Source organism: Tamandua tetradactyla, chromosome 6 (assembly GCF_023851605.1).
Source record: "Tamandua tetradactyla isolate mTamTet1 chromosome 6, mTamTet1.pri, whole genome shotgun sequence".
Classification (NCBI taxonomy): Eukaryota; Metazoa; Chordata; class Mammalia; order Pilosa; family Myrmecophagidae; genus Tamandua; species Tamandua tetradactyla.
The window spans coordinates 117,485,118-117,510,191 of record NC_135332.1 but is presented as its reverse complement, the minus strand read 5'-3'; the positions used below and the strand labels follow the sequence as shown (position 1 = coordinate 117,510,191).

The window sequence follows — 25,074 nt, the reverse complement described above, 5'->3', positions numbered from 1 at the left end:
TGTTTCTGCTGCATGTAATGGAAGCCATTAGGTGATTTGAATTTTTAATGCAAAATTCATGAAAATGATTTAATCCGTATGCACATTCTGCCTTCAATCTAAAAAGTCAAAACTAGTTTTCTTCCATTTTGTAAAGTCATTCTTTGCAAAAACTTTACAGCCTTTTTATTTACAGCTTCTCTCCAAGATAAAATGGCAACCCCCAAAGAGAAAACTCCAATGTGTCTGGTAAATGAGTTAGCCCGTTTCAATAGAGTCCAACCCCAGTATAAACTTCTGAATGAAAGAGGGCCTGCTCATTCGAAGGTAAGGTTATGAAGAGAGGTGGTGAGACATGCTTACCAAACTCTATCAGATTTATCATCTAAGGTTTTAATTGTGCTTTATTTGTATGTGTGTGTGTGTGTATGTGTAGAGTGACGGATGACCTGAAGGCTTTTAGCTCTACATTAATATTTTGTAATATATAATTTTATAGCTCATTGAGTTTTCAAAACTCAGATACTGCACTTCACGAAACTTAAACACAACCGCATGATATAGATTTTTTTCTTTCTATTTTGTAAATTGAAAAACTTGAACACAGTAACATTAAATGACTTGCCCTGTGGCCACACAGTTCCTAGTGCCAGGACTAGCTCTTGAGTATGTATTCTTTGGCTCCCAAGTACAATGCTCTTCCCATTAAATCATAGCTGCTAAAATTAAAAATGGAGACAGAGAAAATACAGCAAGAGTCATCTAATGAATATCTCATTCTTTTCCAATGTGATGCTTAATTCCAAGATTCAACATTTATGAAAGTTGTATATTCATGTATTGTTATTATTCTTACAGTCATTTATAATACTGTTCTTTTTAATGGGAAATCGATTTATAATTATATGTAGCCCCACACATGTTTACTATATACATTTTACGATGAAATCAACAACTAGTATCTTATGTGTGTGTAGTTCTGTTCATCTGCTTGAGAAATCTCAGTGACACATAATTTTCCTTGGTACGTTTTTAATCTTGGAAGCTGGCGGTTATAATAGTGATCACACGTTTTTGTATACCATGAGATTTGTGGAAGCAGTTGATTCCTAAGGGTTTGTTAATTTTCATAAAGCTACTGGCTTTTGGATTACTTGTTTTTTTCTTTTTTTGGCACTTCTCATAAAGTAAGGAAAAGATGAAACTAAAATTAGTCTATTTATTTCCTATTAGAAGCTTTTATAAAGGATTTTTGGGTAACAGTTTAGTTTGTTCATATTCTCTTTCTGTTTTTTGGGTGCATGTTCTGGAAATTGAACCTGGTTCTCCCACATGGAAGGCGAGCATTCTACAACTGAACCACCTGTATGTCCCTCATATTATGTCTTATACTTTCATTAGCAGAGAAAACGTCTGTGGCTTTAGTCTACCTCTCCAGCCATATAACCTGACCCTATTCTGGCCTTCATCATTTTGAACTGTTTGCATTTCTGTGAATATTTCATGCTTTTTTCACCTTTCTCTTGTTTTCCTATATTGTAGTGTCTCTACCAGTCCTTTTGCCCTTTATCATTTTCAAGCACTCAGCTCATGTATCATCTCTTCCAAACTTCTGTGAAACCTTCTCTGTTCCCTCCAGTGGGTCTCCTGCAGAACTTGCCTTTCCCAGTTATAATTCTAACTACGCTGTAGTACAGTGATCTATGTTGACCATTACTCTTGTGCTAGACTGAGCTTATTTAGAGTGCGTATTTTGCTTTTCTGTTTTCTCGTTCCACTAGCATGTATTTTCCTTGCCTCCTATCTGCCAATTCTAAGTATTCTTCCTTGATATAATCCTCCCAGCTTGAATTTCATGTCATCAGACTAACTACCACATTCCCTCATGGTGGTCATTTACTGACTATTGTGTGATTCTACCACACTTCTCCAGTACTCCTCCTGTTTTAAGATTTGGTGATTTCAACATCTGCATGGACAACTGTTTCCAACATGCTTGAACTTTCAGTTCCTTAGACCTTAGACTTCTTCTCCTCACTCTCTTGACTTATTTCCTTGATGCTTTATTCAGTCTCATAGATATAAATAACATCTACATGCTGACACTCTCAAATTTATGTCTCCAGCTCAGAGCTCTCCTCTGTACTCTAGATTTGTATATCTAACTGCCTGCTAAGAATCTCTACTTGTCTAACAGAATTGCCTGAACTGAACATACCTAAAACTGAATTCTTGCTCTCTGTCGCACATACTATCTCCTTAATAGCAAATAACCACCTTCAAATATATTATTTATTTATTGTTTTTTTCTCCTCCAACTGGAATGTCAGCTTTCTGAGAGCAGAGCTTTAGTTTTGTTCATTGCTGCATGCCCAATGTCTAGAACAGGATAGAGTGTAGACACTCAATAATGCTTGTTGGTTGAAATGAATGAAAATTGAGTTAGCTACATAAGTAGGTATCAAGGAATGAACTTTTTTTAAACAAAAAAGAAACAGTGATAAAGATTCCTTTTTTTTTGGTCTTTATTTCAGAAGAAGTAGATAAACATGAAATATTGCACCCAGAAAAATAGAACTAAATTTTTATTCAAAGAAGATTTAAAAAACTAAGGGATGAAAAAAAGTAGTCCAGAGACATCATAGTTGCTGCTGTCAGAGTTTTCCTGACTCTGATCTTTTTTTTTTGCAAATCCAATTGGATTGATCTCTGTGCCTTCTGAGGACTCATAGACCCACTTTGGTCCACATTCTTATTTTTACTTAGTCCTGGGATTCTTTTGGGCTTCAAGGAGAGTTGGAGATACCTTTTCTAAACCTGTGTCTTTTGCTCTTCATGCTCTAGTTATTGACCACACCATTTGCCTCAAGCTCATTCTTTTATAAAATACTTTTTAAACTTTTTTTTTAGGTAGTATTGTGCTGTCCATTTCTGAGCTTTTGTATCTAGTCCTGTTGCACAGTCTGTATCCCTTCAGCTCCAATTACCCAATATCTTACCCTATTTCTATCTCCTGATGTTCTCTGTTACCAACGACATATTCCAAGTTTATTCACTAATGTCAGTTCATATCAATGAGACCATACAGTATTTGTCCTTTAGTTTTTGGCTAGTCTCACTCAGCATAATGTTCTCAAGGTCCATCCATGTTGTTACATACTTCATAAGTTTATGCTGTCTTAAAGCTGCGTAATATTCCATCGTATGTATATACCACAGTTTGTTTAGCCACTCGGGTGTTGATGGACATTTTGGCTGTTTCCATCTCCTTGCAGTTGTAAATAATGCTGCTATAAACATTGGTGTGCAAATGTCCATTTGTGTCTTTGCCCTTAAGTCCTCTGAGTAGATACCTAGCAATGGTATTGCTGGGTCATATGGCAGTTCTATATTCATCTTTTTGAGGAACTGCCAAACTACCTTCCACAGTGGTTGCACCATTTGACATTCCCACCAATAGTGAATAAGTGTGCCTCTTTCTCCACATCCTCTCCAGCACTTGTCATTTTCTGTTTTGTTGATAATGGCCATTCTGGTGGGTGTGAGATGATATCTCATTGTGGTTTTGATTTGCATTTCTCTAATGGCCAGGGACATTGAGCATCTCTTCATGTGCCTTTTGGCCATTTGTATTTCCTCTTCTGAGAAGTGTCTGTTCAAGTCTTTTTCCCATTTTGTAATTGGATTGGCTGTCTTTTTGTTGTTGAGTAGTACCATGCTGTTTTGACCACTGTAGCTTCACAATACGTCGTAAAGTCAGGTAGCGTGAGACCTCTGACTTCATTTTTCTATCTCGGGATACTTTTAGCTATTTGTGGCACCTTGCCCTTCCAGATAAATTTGGTTATTGGTTTTTCTATTTCTGAAAAGTAAGTTTTTTGGATTTTAATTGGTATTGCATTGAATCTGTAAATCAATTTAGGTAGAATTGGCATCTTAACTTTATTTAGTCTTCCAATCCATGAACACGGTATATGCCCTTCCATCTGTTTAGGTCTTCCGTGCCATTTCTTGTAGTTTTCTTTGTATAGGTCTTTTGTCTCTTCAGCTAAATTTATATCTAAATATTTTATTCTTTTGGTTGCGATTGTAAATGGAATTTTTTTCATGATTTCCCCTTCAGATTGTTCATTACTAGTGTGTAGAAACACTGCAGATTTTTGAATGTTGATCTTGTAACCTGCCACTTTGCTGTACTCATTTATTAGCTCTAGTAGTTTTGTTGTGGATTTTTCTGGGTTTTTCTGGGTTTTCGACATATAGTATCATATCATCTGCAAGCAGTGAGAGTTTTACATCTTCCTTTCCAGTTCTGATGCCTTGTATTTCTTTTTGTTGTCTAACTGCTCTGACTAGAACTTCCAACACAATGTTGAATAACAGTGGTGACAGTGGACATCCTTGTCTTGTTTCTGATCTTGGGGGAAAGTTTTCAGTTTTTCCCCATTGAGGATGATGTTAGGTGTCTGGGTTTTTCATATATTCCCTTTATCATGTTGAGGAAGTTCCCTTCTATTCCTATCCTTTGAAGTGTTTTCAACAGGAAAGGATGTTGAATTTTGTCAAATGCCTTCTCTGCATCAATCAAGATGATCATGTGGTTTTTCTGCTTTGATTTGTTGATATGGTGTATTACATTAATTGATTTTCTTAGGTTGAACCATCATTGCATACCTGGGATGAATCCTACTTGATCATGATGTTTAATTCTTTTAATGTGTTGCTGGATTCGATTGGCTATAATTTTGCTGAGAATTTTTGCATCTATATTCATTAGAGAGATTGGTCTGTAGTTTTCTCTTTTTGTAATATCTTTGTCTGGCTTTGATATGAGGGTGATGTTGGCTTTGTAGAATGAGTTAAGTAGCAACACAGCCACCAAAACTGAAGAGAAAAATCTTTTTCAGAGCCGGATCCCTGTTCCTTGGGTTTACCAGTCAAGAGCTTAAGTTGTTATGTTACTCTGTGTATCTCCAGGTGCTGTGTGCCCTATCCTTTCCTTTAGGCCCCAGAGCTTTTCAAATCCAAAAAAACCCTCTGTTTTATTTTTCTTTTTCTGTCAGCCCTACCCCCTCTGTGCCAGGGCAGAAACCAGTGACCTCCGCTTTTACTTGAGGTTCAACTGAGCTGGGGGCCTAATTTTAGTAGTCAGAATTTGTTAATTAATTCCACAACTGGATTTTGTTGTAGTCAGCCCTGCTACTGGTAAAGTTCTTTCCTTTCCCCGCTGGGAAGCAGCCTGTGGGGGAGGGGTGCTGGCTGCCACGGCTTGGGGTCTCACAGTTCTGGGTGGGCTCGCAGCTTGGTCCAGACTGGGGTACGCTGTGTGTCCGGTCACTGATGTGGCCCCAACAGTTGTTCTGTTCTGTTTCTGGCTATTTATTAGCTGCTCTGGAGGACGAACTAAATTCCGTACCTCGCTAAGCCATCATCTTGGCCAAGACTGCTCATTGTTTTTAAGAATGAGGACTAGACTGACACATTCTCGAATGAAGAATATCTTTTATGTGTTTTAAATAATACTGTTCCTTCATTATAGGCATTAGTATATTATTGGCTAAGTCTGGATTCCTTTTATGGAAAGCAAGGCCATTTTTGTTCATGTATGTCTAACAGCGGCCTTAAGGGAGGTGTAAAACATATTTTAATAAAAGAAATGATTATCTTTGTCAAGAAAACTTTAAACTTAGTCCCAGTTCATTAATTTTTCTTGGGTCGTTAACCAATTATATGGAAATTTACATGTATACGTACAATACATATACATAAACATGCAAGTACACATAACATATATACACATATACATACCTACAGTAATGATGCTGAACCATGGCTGTCCATTGGAATCGTAAGGTGGGCTGTAAGAATATTTAGGCCTAATCTCATCCCCAAATTTCTCAGTTAATTGGTCTGCCAGGGAGACCCAGTTACCGGAATATTTTGAAGATCATAAATGTCTGAAATATGCGGCTAGAGTTGAAGAACTCTGGCACAGAGGTATTATGAATTCAGTGCGGTGCAGAACTGTCTTCTTATACATACTTCTTGATGGGAAATAGTGATCTCCCTTATGTTTGCATGTACTTTAAACTTTCACACAATCTGAACAATTTATGGCAATTTAAAAAGTGACTACAAAATTAAAAACTGTAATTTTAATATTCACCTCTACTCCTTCTGTTTTCCTTCTGGTTTTTTAGTTGATTTCTGAAGCAATTTAATATACCATACATTAATGTGAGTTGTTACAGCATTGCTGTACTTCCTAGGTATCTGTACGCAGTTTTTTCCTTGTTTTATGGTTTTATCTGATTTTCTCAAATCTTGGAGAAAAAAAGTAGTAGGGGCGGATATTGTAATGGAGAGATCCAGGAATTACATAAAATGGTACTTTCTTCTTCTCTTTTTGTTTTGATAGGGAGTTGCCATATAGCACGGTAAAATGTTAAGAAGGGTGCACTAGAGCTGGTACTTAAGTTTGCTTTGGAATAGATATCACTGAGGTAGAGGCAGTATCACTTAGTGGCTTTGAAGTCAAATAGCCCTTTTCTTCTCCTTGTAGATTTGCCAGGCTTGATTGTTGCCCTGTGTTTCCCAGCATGTGGGAAAAATTAGTTGAGCCAACTAATTTAAAATCTATTTGCATTAATTTGTTTTTTTTCCATATACCACCCCCCTTTTTTTTTGACACCTTGTAATAATGACGTTTGTTTTAGTTCATGTAAGAACTTTCTTATATTTATGCAATTAACCACCATTGTCCACTCTGGGCTTCACTATATTATGTGGTCCTCTAGCTTTGCTTCTGGTGACATTCACAGTCCTAGCCTTCCTCTTTAAACCATACTTACACTCAGCTTTGTTAATTACGCCTACAGTATTGTGTTATCATCACATGGTATTGTGCTAACCATTTCTGAACATTTATAATTAACCTTGTTAAACATTCTGTACTCCTTAAGCATCATTTCCCACTGTCTGCCCTCTTTCTGTCTCCGGATGACCTGTGCTCTCAAATTTAACTCTTAGAGTTTGCTCATAGTTAGTTCATATTAGTGAGACCATACTAATATATTTTATTGCAATACCTTCACACATATGCAGTCCATCTAAAGTATACAGTCAGTGGCTCACAATATCATGATATTGTTTTGTTTTCATCACCGTGAACATTTTTAGAATATTTGCATCACTCCAGAAAAAAGAAAAAAAAAAAAAAACTCATGTATCCAATACCCCTTACTTTTCCCTCTTAGTAACCACTAGTATTTCAATCTACCCATTTTTTTACCCCTTATCCCCCCTATTATTTATTTATTTTTTGTCCTTATTTTTTTTACTAATCTATCAATATCCTGAATAAAAGGATTATCAGACACTAGGTTGTCACAACCACAGGGTCCTGTTGTAAAAACTATATAGTTATAAAATTGTCTTCAAGAATCAAGACAGTTCAGCAGTTTCAGGTACTTCTGTCTGGCCACTCCAATACATCATAAACTAAAAAGGAATTTCTATATATACCTCAGAATAGCTTCCAAGATAACCTCTCTACTCTGTTTGAAATCTCTCAGCCACTGAAACTTTATTTTATTTTGTTTCTCTCTTCCCTCTTTTGGTCGAGCAGGCTTTCTCTGTTCCATGATGCCGGGTCCCAGCTCATCCCAGGAGTCCTGTCCCATGTTGCCAGAGAGGTTTACACCCCTGGGAGTCATGTCCCATATAGTGGGGAGGGCAGTGAGTTCATCTGCTGAGTTGGCTTCCACATCTGAGCAACAAAAGAGCTTCTCTTGGGGTGACTCTTAGGCATAATTATAAATAAGCTTAGTTTAGAAATAAGTTTCATAGGGGCAAACCCCAAGATCGAGAGCTCAGACTATTGAATTGGTTGTCCCCATTGCATGCGAGAATATCTGGAATTCCCCAGGTGGGGAAGTGTAATATTTCCTCCTTTCTCCCCAGTCCCCCAAGGGGACTTTGCAAGTATGTTTTTATTCTTTGTCTAAATTACTCTGGGGTATGTTGGAGCATCACACTAATCTATACAAACTGAGAAGAACTCATGCCCTATTCAAGATTCCCATGTAGAGGAAGAACAAAGGAATGTCAATAATGCAGAGTGTTGAAAATAGATGGTAATTAATATTTTAAAACTTTAACTTATATATGAGACTAAGGGCAAAAAAATATTTATTTGGTACAAAATTTATGTATTGACTAGTGCATTTCCTGTTATAACTTATGTGGACAGCTTAATTGAACACCATAAGTACATGGCACCTTGAGTAGGGCATGAGATTTTGTAGGTTTGTCCAGAGTGATACTTCGATAAATCTCAGAAGAATTTGAACAGTGAATAAAAGAGTATTTGCAAAGAACCCTTGGGGGAATGGTGAGAAGGGGGAAATTCAGCTTCCCCAAGTAGAGAATTCTAGATAGTCTCATGAGCAGTGGGGACAACCAAAGCAATAGGCTGAGCCCCCAATCTTGGGGTTTGTTCATATGAAAATTAACCCTGCAAAGGATAGCTAAGCCTACTTAAAATTAGGCCTAAGAGTCACCCCCAAGAGAACTTCTTTTGTTGCTGAGATGTGGCCTCTCTCTTTCTCAGCCAACACTACAAGCAAACTCACTGCCCTCTCCCTCTCTACGTGGGACATGACTCCTAGAGGTGTGGACCTTCCTGGTAGCGTGGAACAGAAATCCTAGAATGAGCTGAGACTTAGCATCACGGGATTGAGAAAACCTTCTCGACCAAAAGGGGGAAGAGAGAAATGGGACAAAATGAAGTGTCAGTGACTGAGAGATTCCAAACAAAGTTGAGTGGTTGTCCTGGAGGTTATTCTTAAGCATCATATCACCTTTTTAGTTAAGGTGTATTGGAGAAGCTGGAGGGAAGTGCCTGAAAATGTAGAGCTGTGTTCTAGTAGCCATGTTTCTTGAAGATGATTGTATAATGATATAGCTTTCGCAACGTGACTGTGTGATTGTGAAAACCTGGAGATCTGATGCTTCTTTTATCTACCTTATGGATAGATGAATAAAAGATTTGGATTAAAAATAAATTAATAGGGGAAACGAATGTCAAAATAAATTTGATAGATTGAAATGCTAATGACCAATGAAAGGGAAGGGTAAGGGGTATGGTGTGTATGAATTTGTTTTCTGTTTTCTTTTTATTTCTTTTTCTGAATTGATGCAAATGTTATAAGAAATGATCATAATGATGAATATACAACTATGTGCCAAATGTTCATATTGTATGTTGATTGATTTTGTTAGTAAAAATTAAAATTCCATTGTAATTAAAGTATTCAAATGACCTTAGAAGTTAAATTAGATAATGTGTGTTGTGGTATCCATTTCTGAATTTTTACAGTCAGTCCTGTTGTACATTCTATACTCCTTCAGCACCATATGCCCAATCTCTACCCTCTTTCTATCTCCTGTATTCTTAACTTTAACTCTCAAAGTTCATTCATTAGTGTTACTTCATATTAGTAAGATCGTACAGCATTTGTCCTTTTGTTTCTGGCTAATTTCACTCAGCATAATGTTCTCAAAGTTCATGCATGTTATTTCATGCTTCACAACTTTATTCTGCCTTACAGCTGTGTAATATTACATTCTGCATATATACCACAGCTTGTTTAGCTGCTCATCTGCTGATGGCATGCAAATGTCCATGTGTGTCCTTGCTTTCATTTCCTCTGAATATATATACCTAGTAATGGAATTATTGGATCATGTGGCAATTCTGTACTTAGCTTCCTGAGGAACTACCAAACTGCCTTCCAGAGCAGTTGCACTATTTTTAATTCTCACCATCAGTGGGTAAGTATGCCTCTTTCTCCACATTCTCTTGAGCACTTACCATTTTCTGATTTTTTGATAATTTTTTGATAATAGCAGTTCTAGTTGGTGTGAGGTGATGTCTCATTGTAGTTTTGATTTGCATTTCCCTAATAGCCAGTGAAATTGAACATCTTTTCATATACCTTTTAACCATTTGTATTTTCTCTTCTGAGAAATGTCTGTTCGTGTCTTTTGCCCATTTTTTAATTGAGTTGTTTGTCTTTTTGTTGTTGAGTTGTAGAATCTCTTTATATTTTCTGGATATTAAACCCTTATCTGATATGTGGTTTCCAAATATTGTCATCATTGTGTAGGCTGTCTTTTTACTTTCCTGACAGAGTTCTTTGATGCTCAAAAGTGTTTAATTTTGAGACAGTCCTACTTATCAATTTTTTTTTTATTGCTTGTGCTTTAGGTATAAGGTATAAGAAACCACCTCCTATCAGAAAGATTTATATTTCCCTCTATTTTCTTCTAAAAGTTTTATGGTCTGGGCTCTAATGTTCAAGTCTGATCCATTTTGACTTTATTTTTGATTAGGGTGTGAGATATGGATCCTTTTTCATTCCTGTGCTTATGGATATCCATTTAGAAACCATAATTTTAACCTATGCCCACTGTTTCTGGAATAAGTTATATCTATGTAAAGAAAAAAAGAACAAACATTTCCTCACATTGCTCCCCCCCCCCCCCCCAGTTTTTTTATTCCTTTGTAATACCTGAGACCCAGGCAGCTCTTGATTGGCTTTGTTTGACTATAAATTAGTTTGCGTTTTCCAGAGTTTTATATAAATGGAATCATATAGTATGTACTCTTGCAACTGACCTGTTTTCCTCAGCAAAATTATATTGAGTTCATCCATGTTTTGCATATATCAGTATTTCATTTTTTTTCATTTTTGGTGTAGTTAATTATACTGCAGTTTGTTTTACCCATTTGTCCATTGATGGGTATTTTGGTTGTTTTCAGTGTTCGGCATTTACAGTAAAGCTGCTATATACATCCATATTCAAGTCTTTGTATGGACATATATTTCTTTTGCTCTTTGGTAAAAACTTAGCTGTGCAATGGCAAGATCATGTGGTGGATGTATGTATACATCCACCCCGCTGCCATACACCCAGCTGCCTGGGTCTCAGGTATTACAAAGGAATAAAAAAACTAGGGGGGAGGGGCAATGTGAGGAAATGTTTGTTCTTTTTTTCTTTACATAGATATGACTTATTCCAGAAACATACTTTGGGCATAGGTTAAAATTATGGTTCCTAAATGGATATCCATAAGCACAGGAATGAAAAAGGATCCATATCTCACACCCTAATAAAAAATAAAGTCAAAATGGATCAGACTTGAACATTAGAGCCCAGACCATAAAACTTTTAGAAGAAAATAGAGGGAAATATAAATCTTTCTGATAGGAGGTGGTTTCTTATACCTTATACCTAAAGCACTTTTTAAGAAACTGCCAAACTGTTTTTGAAATGGTTGTACCCTTTAACATTCCCACCAGCGGATTAGGGTGTTCTCTTTCCTCCATATACTTGCCAGTAGTTAATATGGTCAATCTTTTTCATTTTAGCCTTTCTAATATGTTTGTAATGCTATCTCAATGTGATTTCAATTTGCATTTCTTTAATGACTGATAATGTTGACCATCTCTTTCTGTGGTTATTTTCTATTGATATATCTTGTTTGTTGAAATGTCTGTTCAAATCTCTTGCCTTTTTTTTTTTAATAGGTTGTTTTCTTGCTGTTGAGTATAGATGGTTCTTTATAATGGATAGAAGTCCTTTATCAAATATATACTTGTCAGAGTTTCTCCTGAAATGTGACATATCTTTTTGTTTTCTTTAGTGCCTTTTGAAGAGCAATAGTTAATTTTACGACGTCCAGTTTATCCATTTGTTCTTTTATTTTTTTATTTTTATTTTTATTTTTTTTTTTTGGGTGGTGCATCACACCAAAAATTTCAAAATTTTTATTTTCAATTTATAACATAGTAAGCAAGTGTACTGATTGAATTTTGCTACATGGATAAAAAAAATACAACCGGAAGGTAATTTTGTAGGGCTAGATTTACAACAAAGGTATCTGAATATACCTAAGAATTTAAAATTTTTTAATAACTAGAAGTATTCTTTGTTCCTATAAGAATATATTACATAATTTTTTTCAGGAATGAGCATATTACCTACCTAATCTGTGTACTCTCTTTTTCCCAAATAGCACTAAATAAACATAGATGGACTCTCAGTGCCTACTTTCCTTTTAAAATTAGTTCCTCCTCACACCTAATAAATGGATGCTTTGAAAATATTACAACTTCCTTTGTATTTCAATTGTGCCTTCCAATAAAACAGGCTATTTTTGAGAATTCAGATGACATCACAGAGATTCCATGAGTAGCAACTGACAAATGACATTTCCAAAGATAGAGCATTCTTCAGAATGGTTGTTCTTATCCATTAAGTGTTAAATTTTATGCGTTAATTTAAGAAGATGACAATTAGCTGACCTTGTATGAAACACTAGAGGTATTTACCACTTTGGCAAACTTCTCTGAAACAAGTTTTCTCAAGTAGCTAGCAAAATATCATAGCAAAAATAATCTAAATTTGGATATTTTTGTGTATTTTGCTTTGGTTTATAATGCCATTTGAAATACATAGCATAGAGTACATAGCATAGCATGGAATACAATATCATTCAAAATTAAAAGTTTATTTTATTAAACAATCTGATTTTGTCTCTAAGGTTTCTATTCTCTACTTGGAAAAAAAATACATAGGCATACATTAGTTTCTTCCGCTAAAGCAGGCTAGGTACAAACTGGAAGCTTTGCAGAAGAGTGATTCTGTATGTTTATTTCTTTTTTTTTTTTTTTTTTGAAATTTAGAAATTTATTCTATTTAGAAATTCCATTTAGAATCCATTTAGAAATTCCATTTAGAGTTTATTCCATTTAGAAATCATTCCATTCTACACATGCACTCAGTAATTCTTAGTATCATCACATAGATGTATGATCATCATTTCTTAGTACATTTGCATCGATTTAGGAAAAGAACTAGCAAAACAGCAGAAAAAGATATAGAATGTTAATATAGAGAAGAGAATTAAAATAATAATGCTAATAAAAAAATATATATATATATAAAAAGGAAAAAGAAAAAACAAAAAAGATACAAACAAACAAGCAAAAAACCATATTTCAGGTGCAGCTTCATTCAGTGTTCCAACATAGTTACATTACACTTAGGTATTATTGTGCTGTCCATTTTTGAGTTTTTGTATCTAGTCCTGTTGCACAGTCTGTATCCCTTCAGCTCCAATTACCCATTATCTTACCCTGTTTCTAACTCCTGCTGGTCTCTGTTACCAATGATATATTCCAAGCTGATTCTCGAATGTTGGTTCACATCAGTGGGACCATACAGTATTTGTCCTTTAGTTTTTGGCTAGACTCACTCAGCATAATGTTCTCTAGGTCCATCCATGTTATTACATGCTTCATAAGTTTAGTCTGTCTTAAAGCTGCATAATATTCCATCGTAGGTATACGCCACAGTTTGTTTAGCCACTCGTCTGTTGATGGACATTTTGGCTGTTTCCATCTCTTTGCAATTGTAGATAATGCTGCTATAAACACTGGTGTGCAAATGTCCGTCTGTGTCTTTGCCCTTAAGTCCTTTGAGTAGATATCTAGCAGTGGTATTGCTGGGTTGTAATCCATTCTGCCATTCTATGTCTTTTGATTGGGAAATTCAGTCCATTAACTTTTAGTGTTATTACTGTTTGGATAATATTTTCCTCTATCATTTTGGCTTTTGTATTGTATATATCATATCATATGATTTTCCTTCTTTCTACACTTTACTCCATACCTCTCTCTTCTGTCTTTTCGTATCTGACTCTAGTGCTCCCTTTAGTATTTCTTGCAGAGCTGGTCTCTTGGTTACAAATTCTCTCAGTGACTTTTTGTCTATAAATGTTTTAATTTCTCCTTCATTTTTGAAGGACAATTTTGCTGGATATAGAAGTCTTGGTTGGCAGTTTTTCTCTTTTAGTAATTTAAATATATCATCCCACTGTCTTCTAGCTTCCATGGTTTCTGCTGAGAAATCTACATAGTCTTATTGGGTTTCCCTTGTATGTGACAGATTGTTTTTCTCTTGCTGCTTTCAAGATCCTCTCTTTCTCTTTGACCTCCGACATTCTAACTAGTAAGTGTCTTGGAGAACGCCTGTTTGGGTCTATTCTCTTTGGGGTGCACTGCACTTCTTGTATCTGTAAATTTAGGTCTTTCATAAGAGTTGGGAAATTTTCAGTGATAATTTCTTCCATTAGTTTTTCTCCTCCTTTTCCCTTCTCTTCTCCTTCTGGGACACCCACAACACGTATATTTGTGCGCTTCATATTGTCATTCAGTTCCCTGATCCCCTGCTCAAGTTTTTCCATTCTTTTCCCTATAGTTTCTGTTTCTTTTTGGAATTCAGATGTTCCATCCTCCAGTTTACTAATTGTAGCTTCTGTCTCTTTAGATCTACCATTGTAGGTATCCATTGCTTTTTCCATTTTTTCTTCTTTGTCCTTCACTCCCATAAGTTCTGTGATTTGTTTTTTCAGATTTTCTATTTCTTCTTTTTGTTCAGCCCATGTCTTCTTCATGTCCTCCCTCAATTTATTGATTTGGTTTTTGAAGAGTTTTTCCATTTCTGTTCGTATATTCAGCATTAGTTGTCTCAGCTCCTGTATCTCATTTGAACTATTGGTTTGTTCCTTTGACTGGGCCATATCTTCAATTTTCCGAGCGTCATCTATTATTTTCTGCTGGTGTCTGGGCATTTGATCAGATTTCCCTGGGTGTGGGACCCGGCTGGTTGAAAGGTTTTTCTGTGAAATCTCTGGGCTGTTTTTCTTCTCCTGCCCAGTAGGTGGCGCTCGTGGCGCTCGTCTGTCTGCGGAGCCCACCAGTAAAAGATGCTGTGGCTCCTTTAACTTGCCAATCCGAATCTTGCAGTCGGCCCGGGAAACCAAGCGTGGAGAGGGGGGTCGCCGGCCGCCGCTGCTTGGGGGTGTACCGGTCCGAATTGCCCAGCTGGCCCGAGACGCCAAGCGTGGCGGGAGGGCCCCGCTATCCAACGTTCCCAGTCAGACCGGGGAGCCACGTGCGTGGAGGGGACCCCAGTTGCCAGCCGCCCTGGCCGGGAAAATGCGCACCCCTTGGGTATCTCACCGCAGCGGATTCTCCCTGCCCGTTCAGCCGTTCCAGAATGGGGTACACTGTCTTTTTGGTCTCTGTCGTGGCTCCGGGAGCTGTTTTGTCCATTTGTTCTTTTATTGATTATGATTATTTTAATTGTGATATATAATATATGTCACAGAACAGCAGTAAACTTCAAAGCACACAGCAACAGCTAGTTACAGAACGGCTTGGCACAGGTTACAGTACCACAATTTCAGGTTTTTCCTTCTAGCTGCTCCAAGAAACTGGAGATAAAAGAAACATCAATGTAATGATCAACAGTCATACTAATTTGTTAAATCCTATCTTCTCTGTTATAACACTACTTTCTCTTTTGATCTTTCTTCCAATATGTAGGGGTATTTGTGCTATGTCATTCTTACTTGATTGTGCTTTTGGTAGCATATGTAAGAAAGTTTGACTTTAAAGATTTCTCCCATGTTTTCATCTGGAAGTTTTAAAGTTTTCGATTTTACCTTTAGGTCTGTGAGCCATTTGTCTTAATTTTTGTATGTGGTTGAGATAATGGAATAATGTTAGTGTCTTTGCATATGAATGTACAGTTGCTTAGCACTATTTGTTGAAGAGAGTATCCTTTCTCGATTGTATTGTTTTTTGCATCTTTGTCAAAAATTAACTGCCTGTGTATAGGTGGGTTTCTTTCTGAAATCTTTCCTGTTCTATTGATCTTTTTGTCTCTTTATTTTACTGCCATGGTATTTATTTTTTTTTCGTTTTTAACCTTTAATTATAGTATACAATAAAAATTGTACAAAACTCAAAATTTCCTATTTTAGCCACCTTTGAGTGTACAGTTCAGGGGTATTAATCACACTCACAATATTGTGCTACTATCACCACCATCCATCACCCCAAATTTGTCAGCGCCTCAAACAGAAATTCTGGACCCATTAAACAATACTGCCGCTTCTCCTCACCCCCAACTCCCAGTAACCTCTACAGGCATACTTCATTTTATTGCATATTGTTTTATTGAGCTTTGCAGATACTAAGTTTTTTTTACAAAATTGAAGGTTTGTGGCAGTCCTTCATTGAACAAGTCTATGGCACCATTTTTTCTAACAGCATGTGCTCACTTTGTGTCTCTATGTCACATTTTAATTAAGTTACGTACATTGTCTTTTTAGACATCATGCACTGAATAGGCTACAGTACAGTATTGCAGTGGTCTAGAACTGAACCCACCATATCTTGGAGGAATACCTGTAATCTGGGTATTTTCATATAATCAAAGTTGTACAATATTTGTTCTTTTGTGTCTGGCTTGTTTCACTCAACTTGATGGTTTCAAGCTTCACCCATGTAATAGCATGTATCAGAACGTCATTCCTTTTTACAGCTGAGTAATAGCCCATTGCATGGATACTCCACATTTTATTTATCTGTCCGTCTGCTGGACACTTAGATTGCTTCCAACTTTTGGTCCAACCATTCTTCTTCTTCTTCTTTTTTTTATTTTTAATTTTTTATTAATTAAAAAAAATTACAAGAAACACAAACATTCCCAACACATATACTCAGCAATTCACAATATCATCACATAGTTGCATATTCATCATCATGATCATTTCCCAGAACATTAGCATCAATTCAGAAAAAGAAATAAAAAGACAACAGAAAAATATAACAAACAAACAAAAAAATTTTTACATGCCATACCCCTTACTGATCCCTTTCATTGATCACTAGCATTTCAAACTAAATCTAGTTTAACATTTGTTCCCCCTATTATTTATTTTTATTCCATATGTTCCTCTCATCTGTTGACAAGGTAGATAAAAGGAGCATCAGACACAAGGTTTTTACAGTCACACAGTCACATTGTGAAAGCTATATCATTATACAATCATCATCAAGAAACATGGCTACTGGCACACAGCTCTACATTTTCAGGCAGTTCCCTCCAGCCTCTCCATTACTTCTTGGATAACAAGGTGATATCTACTTAATGCATAAGAATAACCTCCAGGATAACCTCTCAACTCTGTCTGGAATCTCTCAGCCATTGACACTTCATTTTGTCTCGTTTCACTCTTCCTCCTTTCGGTCGAGAAGGTTTTCTCAATCCCTTGATGCTGGGTCTCAGCTCATTCTAGAGTTTTTCTCAAGCCCTTGTTGCTGAATCTCAGCTCATTCTGGGATTTCTGTCCCATGCTGCCAGGAAGATCCACATCCCTGGGAGTCACGTCCCATGTAGACAGGGGGAGGGTATTGAGTCTGCTTGCTGTGTTGGCTGGAGAGAGAGGCCACATCTGAGCGACAAAAAAGGTTCTCTTGGGGGTGACTCTTAGACTTAATTTTAAGTAGGCTTGACCTATCCCCTGTGGGGTTAAGTTTCATATGAACAAACCCCAAGACTGGGGCTCAGCCTATAGCTTTGGTTGTCAACACTGCTTGTGAGAATATCAAGAATTCAACTTGGGGAAGTTGAGTTTTCCCCTGTTCTCACCATTCCCCTAAGGGGACTTTGCAAATACTTTCCCACTCACTGATCAAATCACTCTGGGATTCATCACCTGGGCATCACCTGGACAAACCAGCAAAATCTCATGTCCTATACAAAGTTCCATGTACTTAAGGTGTTCAATCAACTATCTACATAAGTTATATTAGGAGATGCACTAGTCAAAGTATAGATTTGTATGAAATAAACATTTTTTACTTTAGTCTTACACATTAGTTGAAATTTTAAAATATTAATTACCATCTATTTTCAGCACACTGCAGTAATGACATTCTTTTGTTCTTCTTCATGCAAAAACATTTTTATGCCATGTTATTTTTTGTTTGTTTGTTTTTGTTTTTTTTATGGGGAGGGAGGCATCGGCTGTTTTGAATACCATAGCTTTCTAATTCTTCAAATTAGGTAGTGTTAACTCTCCAACTTTGTTCTTTTTTTGGGTTGTTTTGGCTTTTATACATCTTTTATACTTTTATATGAAATGTTGAACCCACTTGTCCATTTCTCCAAGAAACCCTGCTGAGATTTTTTTTCCCTGCTGAGATTTTGAATAGAACTGCCTTGTATCTGTACATCAATTTGGGGAAAATTAACATCTTAAGAAAATTGAGTCTTCCATTCCATGAACAAAATTTGTCTCATTTATTTAGGTATTCCTTAATTTCTCCTGATCATATTTTGTAGTTTTCAGTGGACAGATACTTAATTTGTCCTTAATTATTTAAAATTTTGGATGGTGTTATAAATGGTATTTTTTTTAATTCCAATTTCTAATTCTTCCTACTGTCACTGCTAACATATAGAAATACTGATTTTGTATGTTGATCTTCTATTATGCAACTTTGCTAAGTTGCTTGTTAGTCCTGGTAGCTTTTTTGTGAATTCTATTTGGTGTTGTAAAGTCATCTGTGAATAAAGACAGTTTTAAGTCTTTCCAATCCGGATATTTTTTGTATATTTTTCTTGCCTGATTATGCCTTATCAACCTCCAGTACAGTGTTGAGTAGAAATGGTGAGAATAGACATATCTGCCTTGTTCCTGATTTTAGGGGGAAAGCATTCAGCTTTTCACCATGGATTATGATTGTTAGTTTTGGGTTTTGTAGATGTCCTTGATCAGGTTGAGGAAATTCCTTTTTATTCTAGTTTGTTGAGAGTTTTTTTTAGTTATCGTCAGTAGATTTTGTCATATTCTTCATATTTTTTTGTATGACCAGGCACCGGGAATTGAACCTAGCTCTCCGGCATGGCAGGCGAGGACTCTGCCTGCTGAGCCACCATAGCCTGCCATATCATATCCTACTTTTGCATTGATTGAAATGGTCATAGGGTTTTCCTTTTGGTATAGTGAATTACATTGGTTCATTCTCAAATGTGAAACTCACTCTTGCATTCCTGGGATTAAACACTTAGTTTTAGTGTGTGTATTTCTCTCTCTCTCTCTCTTTTTTTTTAATTTATTTTATTTTTATTTATTTATTTTCTTTTTTTTTATTAATTAACAGAAAAAAGAAATTAACACAACATTTAGAAATCATTCCATTCTACATATGCAATCAGTAATTCTTAACATCATCACATAGATACATGATCATCATTTCTTAGTACATTTGCATCGATTTAGGAAAAGAACTAGCAAAACAACAGAAAAAAATATAGAATGTTAATATAGAGAAAAAAATAAAAATAATAATAATAGTAAAAAAAAGACACAAACAAACAAACAGACAGACAAAAAAAAAAACCTATAGCTCAGATGCAGCTTCATTCAGTATTTTAACAGGATTACTTTACAATTAGGTATTATTGTGCTGTCCATTTTTGAGTTTTTGTATCTAGTCCTGTTGCACAGTTTGTATCCCTTCAGCTCCAATTACCCATTATCTTACCCTGTTTCTAATTCCTGCTGGTCTCTGTTACCAATGACATATTCCAACTTTATTCTCAAATGTCAGTTCACATCAGTGGGACCATACAGTATTTGTCCTTTAGTTTTTGGCTAGACTCACTCAGCATAATGTTCTCTAGGTCCATCCATGTTATTACATGCTTCATAAGTTTAGTCTGTCTTAAAGTTGCATAATATTCCATCGTATGTATATACCACAGTTTGTTTAGCCACTCGTCTGTTGATGGACGTTTTGGCTGTTTCCATCTCTTTGCAATTGTAAATAACGCTGCTATAAACATTGGTGTGCAAATGCCCGTTTGTGTCTTTGCGCTTAAGTCCTTTGAGTAGATACCTAGCAATGGTATTGCTGGGTCGTATGGCAATTCTATATTCAGTTTTTTGAGGAACTGCCAAACTGCCTTCCACAGTGGTTGCACCATTTGACATTCCCACCAACCGTGGATAAGTGTGCCTCTTTCTCCGCATCCTCTCCAGCACTTGTCATTTTCTGTTTTGTTGATAATGGCCATTCTGGTGGGTGTGAGATGATATCTCATTGTGGTTTTGATTTGCATTTCTCTAATGGCCAGGGACATTGAGCATCTCTTCATGTGCCTTTTGGCCATTTGTATTTCCTCTTCTGAGACGTGTCTGTTCAAGTCTTTTTCCCATTTTGTAATTGGGTTGGCTGTCTTTTTGTTGTTGAGTTGAACAATCTCTTTATAAATTCTGGATACTAGACCTTTATCTGATGTGTCGTTTCCAAATATTGTCTCCCATTGTGTAGGCTGTCTTTCTACTTTCTTGATGAAGTTCTTTGATGCACAAAAGTGTTTAATTTTGAGGAGCTCCCATTTATTTCTTTCTTTCTTCAGTGCTCTTGCTTTAGGTTTAAGGTCCATAAAACCGCCTCCAATTGTAAGTTTCATAAGATATCTCCCTACATTTTCCTCTAACTGTTTTATGGTCTTAGACCTAATGTTTAGATCTTTGATCCATTTTGAGTTAACTTTTGTATAGGGTGTGAGATACAGGTCTTCTTTTATTCTTTTGCATATGGATATCCAGTTCTCTAGGCACCATTTATTGAAGAGACTGTTCTGTCCCAGGTGAGTTGGCTTGACTGCCTTATCAAAGATCAAATGTCGATAGATGATAGGGTCTATATCTGAGCACTCTATTCGATTCCATTGGTCGATATATCTGTCTTTATGCCAATACCATGCTGTTTTGACCACTGTGGCTTCATAATATGCCTTAAAGTCTGGCAGCGTGAGACCTCCAGCTTCGTTTTTTTTCCTCAAGATACTTTTAGCAATTCAGGGCACCCTGCCCTTCCAGATAAATTTGCTTATTGGTTTTTCTATTTCTGAAAAGTAAGTTGTTGAGATTTTGATTGGTATTGCGTTGAATCTGTAAATCAATTTAGGTAGGATTGACATCTTAACTATATTTAGTCTTCCAATCCATGAACACGGTATGCTCTTCCATCTATTTAGGTCTTCTGTGATTTCTTTTAATAGTTTTTTGTAGTTTTCTTTGTATAGTTTTTTTGTCTCTTTAGTCAAATTTATTCCTAGGTATTTTATTCTTTTAGTTGCAATTGTAAATGGGATTCGTTTCTTGATTTCCCCCTCAGCTTGTTCATTACTAGTGTAAAATCTGTATGTTACAGATTTTTGAATGTTGATCTTGTAATCTGCTACTTTGCTGTACTCATTTATTAGCTCTAGTAGTTTTGTTGTGGATTTTTCAGGGTTTTCGACATATAGTATCATATCGTCTGCAAGCAGTGATAGTTTTACTTCTTCCTTTCCAGTTTTGATGCCTTGTATTTCTTTTTCTTGTCTAATTGCTCTGGCTAGAACCTCCAACACGATGTTGAATAATAGTGGTGATAATGGATATCCTTGTCTTGTTCCTGATCTTTGGGGGAAAGTTTTCAATTTTTCCCCATTGAGGATGATATTAGCTGTGGGTTTTTCATATATTCCCTCTATCATTTTAAGGAAGTTCCCTTGTATTCCTATCTTTTGAAGTGTTTTCAACAGGAAAGAATGTTGAATCTTGTCAAATGCCTTCTCTGCATCAATTGAGATGATCCTGTGATTGTTCTGCTTTGATTTGTTGATATAGTGTATTACATTAATTGATTTTCTTATGTTGAACCATCCTTGCATAGCTGGGATGAATCCTACTGGTCATGATGTATAATTCTTTTAATGTGTTGCTGGATTCGATTTGCTAGAATTTTGTTGAGGATTTTTGCATCTATATTCATTAGAGAGATTGGTCTGTAGTTTTCTTTTTTTGTAATATCTTTGCCTGGTTTTGGTATGAGGGTGATGTTGGCTTCATAGAATGAATTAGGTAGTTTTCCCTCCACTTCGATTTTTTTGAAGAGTTTCAGGAGAGTTGGTACTAATTCTTTCTGGAATGTTTGATAAAATTCACATGTGAAGCCGTCTGGTCCTGGACTTTTCTTTTTAGGAAACTTTTGAATGACTGATTCAGTTTCTTTACTTGTGATTGGTTTGTTGAGGTCATCTATTTCTTCTTGAGTCAAAGTTGGTTGTTCATGTCTTTCCGGGAACCCGTCCATTTCCTCTAAATTGTTGTATTTATTAGTGTAAAGTTGTTCATAGTATCCTTTTATTACCTCCTTTATTTCTGTGAGGTCAGTGATTATGTCTCCTCTTCCATTTCTGATCTTATTTATTTGCATCCTCTCTCTTCTTCTTCTTGTCAATCTTGCTAAGGGCCCATCAATCTTATTGATTTTCTCATAGAACCAATTCTGGTCTTATTGATTTTCTCTATTGTTTTCATCTTTTCAATTTCATTTATTTCTGCTCTAATCTTTGTTATTTCTTTCCTTTTGCTTGCTTTGGGGTTAGTTTGCTGTTCTTTCTCCAGTTCTTCCAAGTGCACAGTTAATTCCTGAATTTTTGCCTTTTCTTCTTTTCTGATATAGGCATTTAGGGCAATAAATTTCCCTCTTAGCACTACCTTTGCTGCCTCCCATAGGTTTTGATATGTTGTGTTTTCGTTTTCATTCGCCTCTAGGTATTTACTAATTTCTCTTGCAATTTCTTCTTTGACCCACTCATTGTTTAAGAGTGTGTTGTTGAGCCTCCACGTATTTCTGAGTTTCCTGGCGCTCCGTCTATTATTGATTTCCAACTTCATTCCTTTATGATCCGAGAAAGTGTTGTGTATGATTTCAATCTGTTTAAATTTGTTAAGACTTGCTTTGTGACTCAGCATATGGTCTATCTTTGAGAATGATCCCTGAGCACTTGAGAAAAAGGTGTATCCTGCTGTTGTGGGATGTAATGTCCTATAAATGTCTGTTAAGTCCAGCTCATGTATAGTAATATTCAGATTCTCTATTTCTTTATTGATCCTCTGTTTAGATGTTCTGTCCATTGATGAGAGTGGGGAATTGAAGTCTCCAACTATTATGGCATATGTGTCTATTTCCCTTTTCAGTGTTTGCCGTGTATTCCTCACGTATTTTGGGGCATTCTGGTTCGGTGCATAAATATTTATGATTGTTATGTCTTCTTGTTTAATTGTTCCTTTTATTAGTATATAGTGTCCTTCTTTGTCTCTTTTAACTGTTTTATATTTGAAGTCTAATTTGTTGGATATTAGTATAGCTACTCCTGCTCTTTTCTGGTTGTTATTTGCATGAAATATCTTTTCCCAACCTTTCACTTTCAACCTATGTTTATCTTTGGGTCTAAGATGTGTTTACTGTAGGCAGCATATAGAAGGATCCTGTTTTTTAATCCATTCTGCCAGTCTATGTCTTTTGATTGGGGAATTCAGTCCATTAACATTTAGTGTTATTACTGTTTGGATAATATTTTCCTCTACCATTTTGCCTTTTGTATTATATATATCATATCTGATTTTCCTTGTTTCTACAGTCTTCTCCATACCTCTCTCTTCTGTCTTTTCGCATCTGACTCTAGTGCTCCCTTTAGTATTTCTTGCAGAGCTGGTCTCTTGGTCACAAATTCTCTCAGTGACTTTTTGTCTGAGAATGTTTTAATTTCTCCCTCATTTTTGAAGGACGATTTTGCTGGATATAGGAGTCTTGGTTGGCAGTTTTTCTCTTTTAGTAATTTAAATATATCATCCCACTGTCTTCTAGCTTCCATGGTTTCTGCTGAGAAATCTACACATAGTCTTATTGGGTTTCCCTTGTATGTGATGGATTGTTTTTCTCTTGCTGCTTTCAAGATCCTCTGTTTCTCTTTGACCTCTGACATTCTAACTAGTAAGTGTCTTGGAGACCGCCTATTTGGGTCTATTCTCTTTGGGGTGCGCTGCACTTCTTGGATGTGTAATTTTAGGAGTTTTAAGAGTTGGATAATTTTCAGTGATAATTTCTTCCATTAGTTTTTCTCCTCCTTTTCCCTTCTCTTCTCATTCTGGGACACCCACAACACGTATATTTGTGTGGTTCATAGTGTCCTTGAGTTCCCTCGTCCCCTGTTCAAATTTTCCCATTCTTTTCCCTATAGTTTCTGTTTCTTTTTGGAATTCAGATGTTCCGTTCTCCAATTCACTAATTCTAGCTTCTGTCTCTTTAAATCTACCGTTGTAGGTATCCATTGTTTTTTCCAGCTTTTCTACTTTGTCCTTCACTCCCATAAGTTCTGTGATTTGTTTTTTCAGTTTTTCTATTTCTTCTTTTTGTTCAGCCCATGTCTTCTTCATGTCCTCCCTCAATTTATCAATTTGGTTTTTGAAGAGGTTTTCCATTTCTGTTCGTATATTCAGCATTAGTTGTCTCAGCTCCTGTATCTCATTTGAACTATTGCTTTGTTCCTTTGACTGGGGCATGTTTTCAATTTTCTGAGCGTGGTCCGTTATCTTCTGCTGGCGTCTGGGCATTTAATCAGATTTCCCTGGGTGTAAGACCCCGCAGGTTGAAAGATTTTTCTGTGAAATCTCTGGGCTCTGTTTTTCTTATCCTGCCCAGTAGGTAGCGCTCGTGGCGCTGATCTGTCTGCGGATCCCACCAGTAAAAGATACTGTGGCCCCTTTAACTTTGGAAAACTCTCTCTGTAGACGGTGGTCGCCAGCCGAAGCAGCTTGGGGGAGTGCCAATCCGAATCTCCCAGCCAGCCCGGGGATCTGCGCGCGTGGAGGGTCGCCAGCCTCCTTGGCTTGGGGGAACGCCTGTCCAAATTTCCCAGCCGGTCCGCGGCGCCAAGCGTGGCGGGAAGGCACCAGCCGCCGCCACTTGGGGAAGTGTCTATCCACCGTTCCCAGCTGGACCGGGAAGCCACGTGTTTGGAAGGGACCCTGGTCACCGTTCTCCGCGGCTTGGGGATCTCCGATCCAATTCTCCCAGCTGGTCTTGGGGGGCCGCGGGTGGGGGGGCAGCGCCAGCCGCCGTGGCTTGAGGGGACCGCCTGTCCAATTCTCCCAGCCGTCCCGGGAAGGAGGGAGGGAGGGACTCCGGCCGCCTGCCGCCCCAGCCCGGGGAAGCCCGCGCCCCTCGGCAATCTCACCGGAGCAGGTTCTCCCAGCCAGTCCGCTGTTCCAGAATGGGGTACGCTGTCTTCTTGGTCTCTGTCGTGGCTCCGGGTGCTGTTCTGAAT

General features: G+C 37.0%; 1 protein-coding gene across 14 annotated transcripts in view; it reads left to right on the top strand.

The window, feature by feature from the left end:
- STAU2 (staufen double-stranded RNA binding protein 2) overlaps positions 1-25,074 on the top strand; it is a 363,048-nt gene that overhangs the window by 49,135 nt on the left and 288,839 nt on the right. For 9 of the 14 annotated variants that reach the window (XM_077167009.1, XM_077167001.1, XM_077167000.1 and 6 more), the window contains exon 3: positions 176-306. The exons of the other annotated variants lie outside the window; for them this stretch is intronic. In XM_077167009.1, the coding sequence (XP_077023124.1) occupies positions 193-306 (114 nt within the window). In that variant the 5' untranslated portion in view covers positions 176-192. The remainder of the gene's footprint in view (positions 1-175; positions 307-25,074) is intronic. 14 annotated transcript variants of the gene reach the window in all.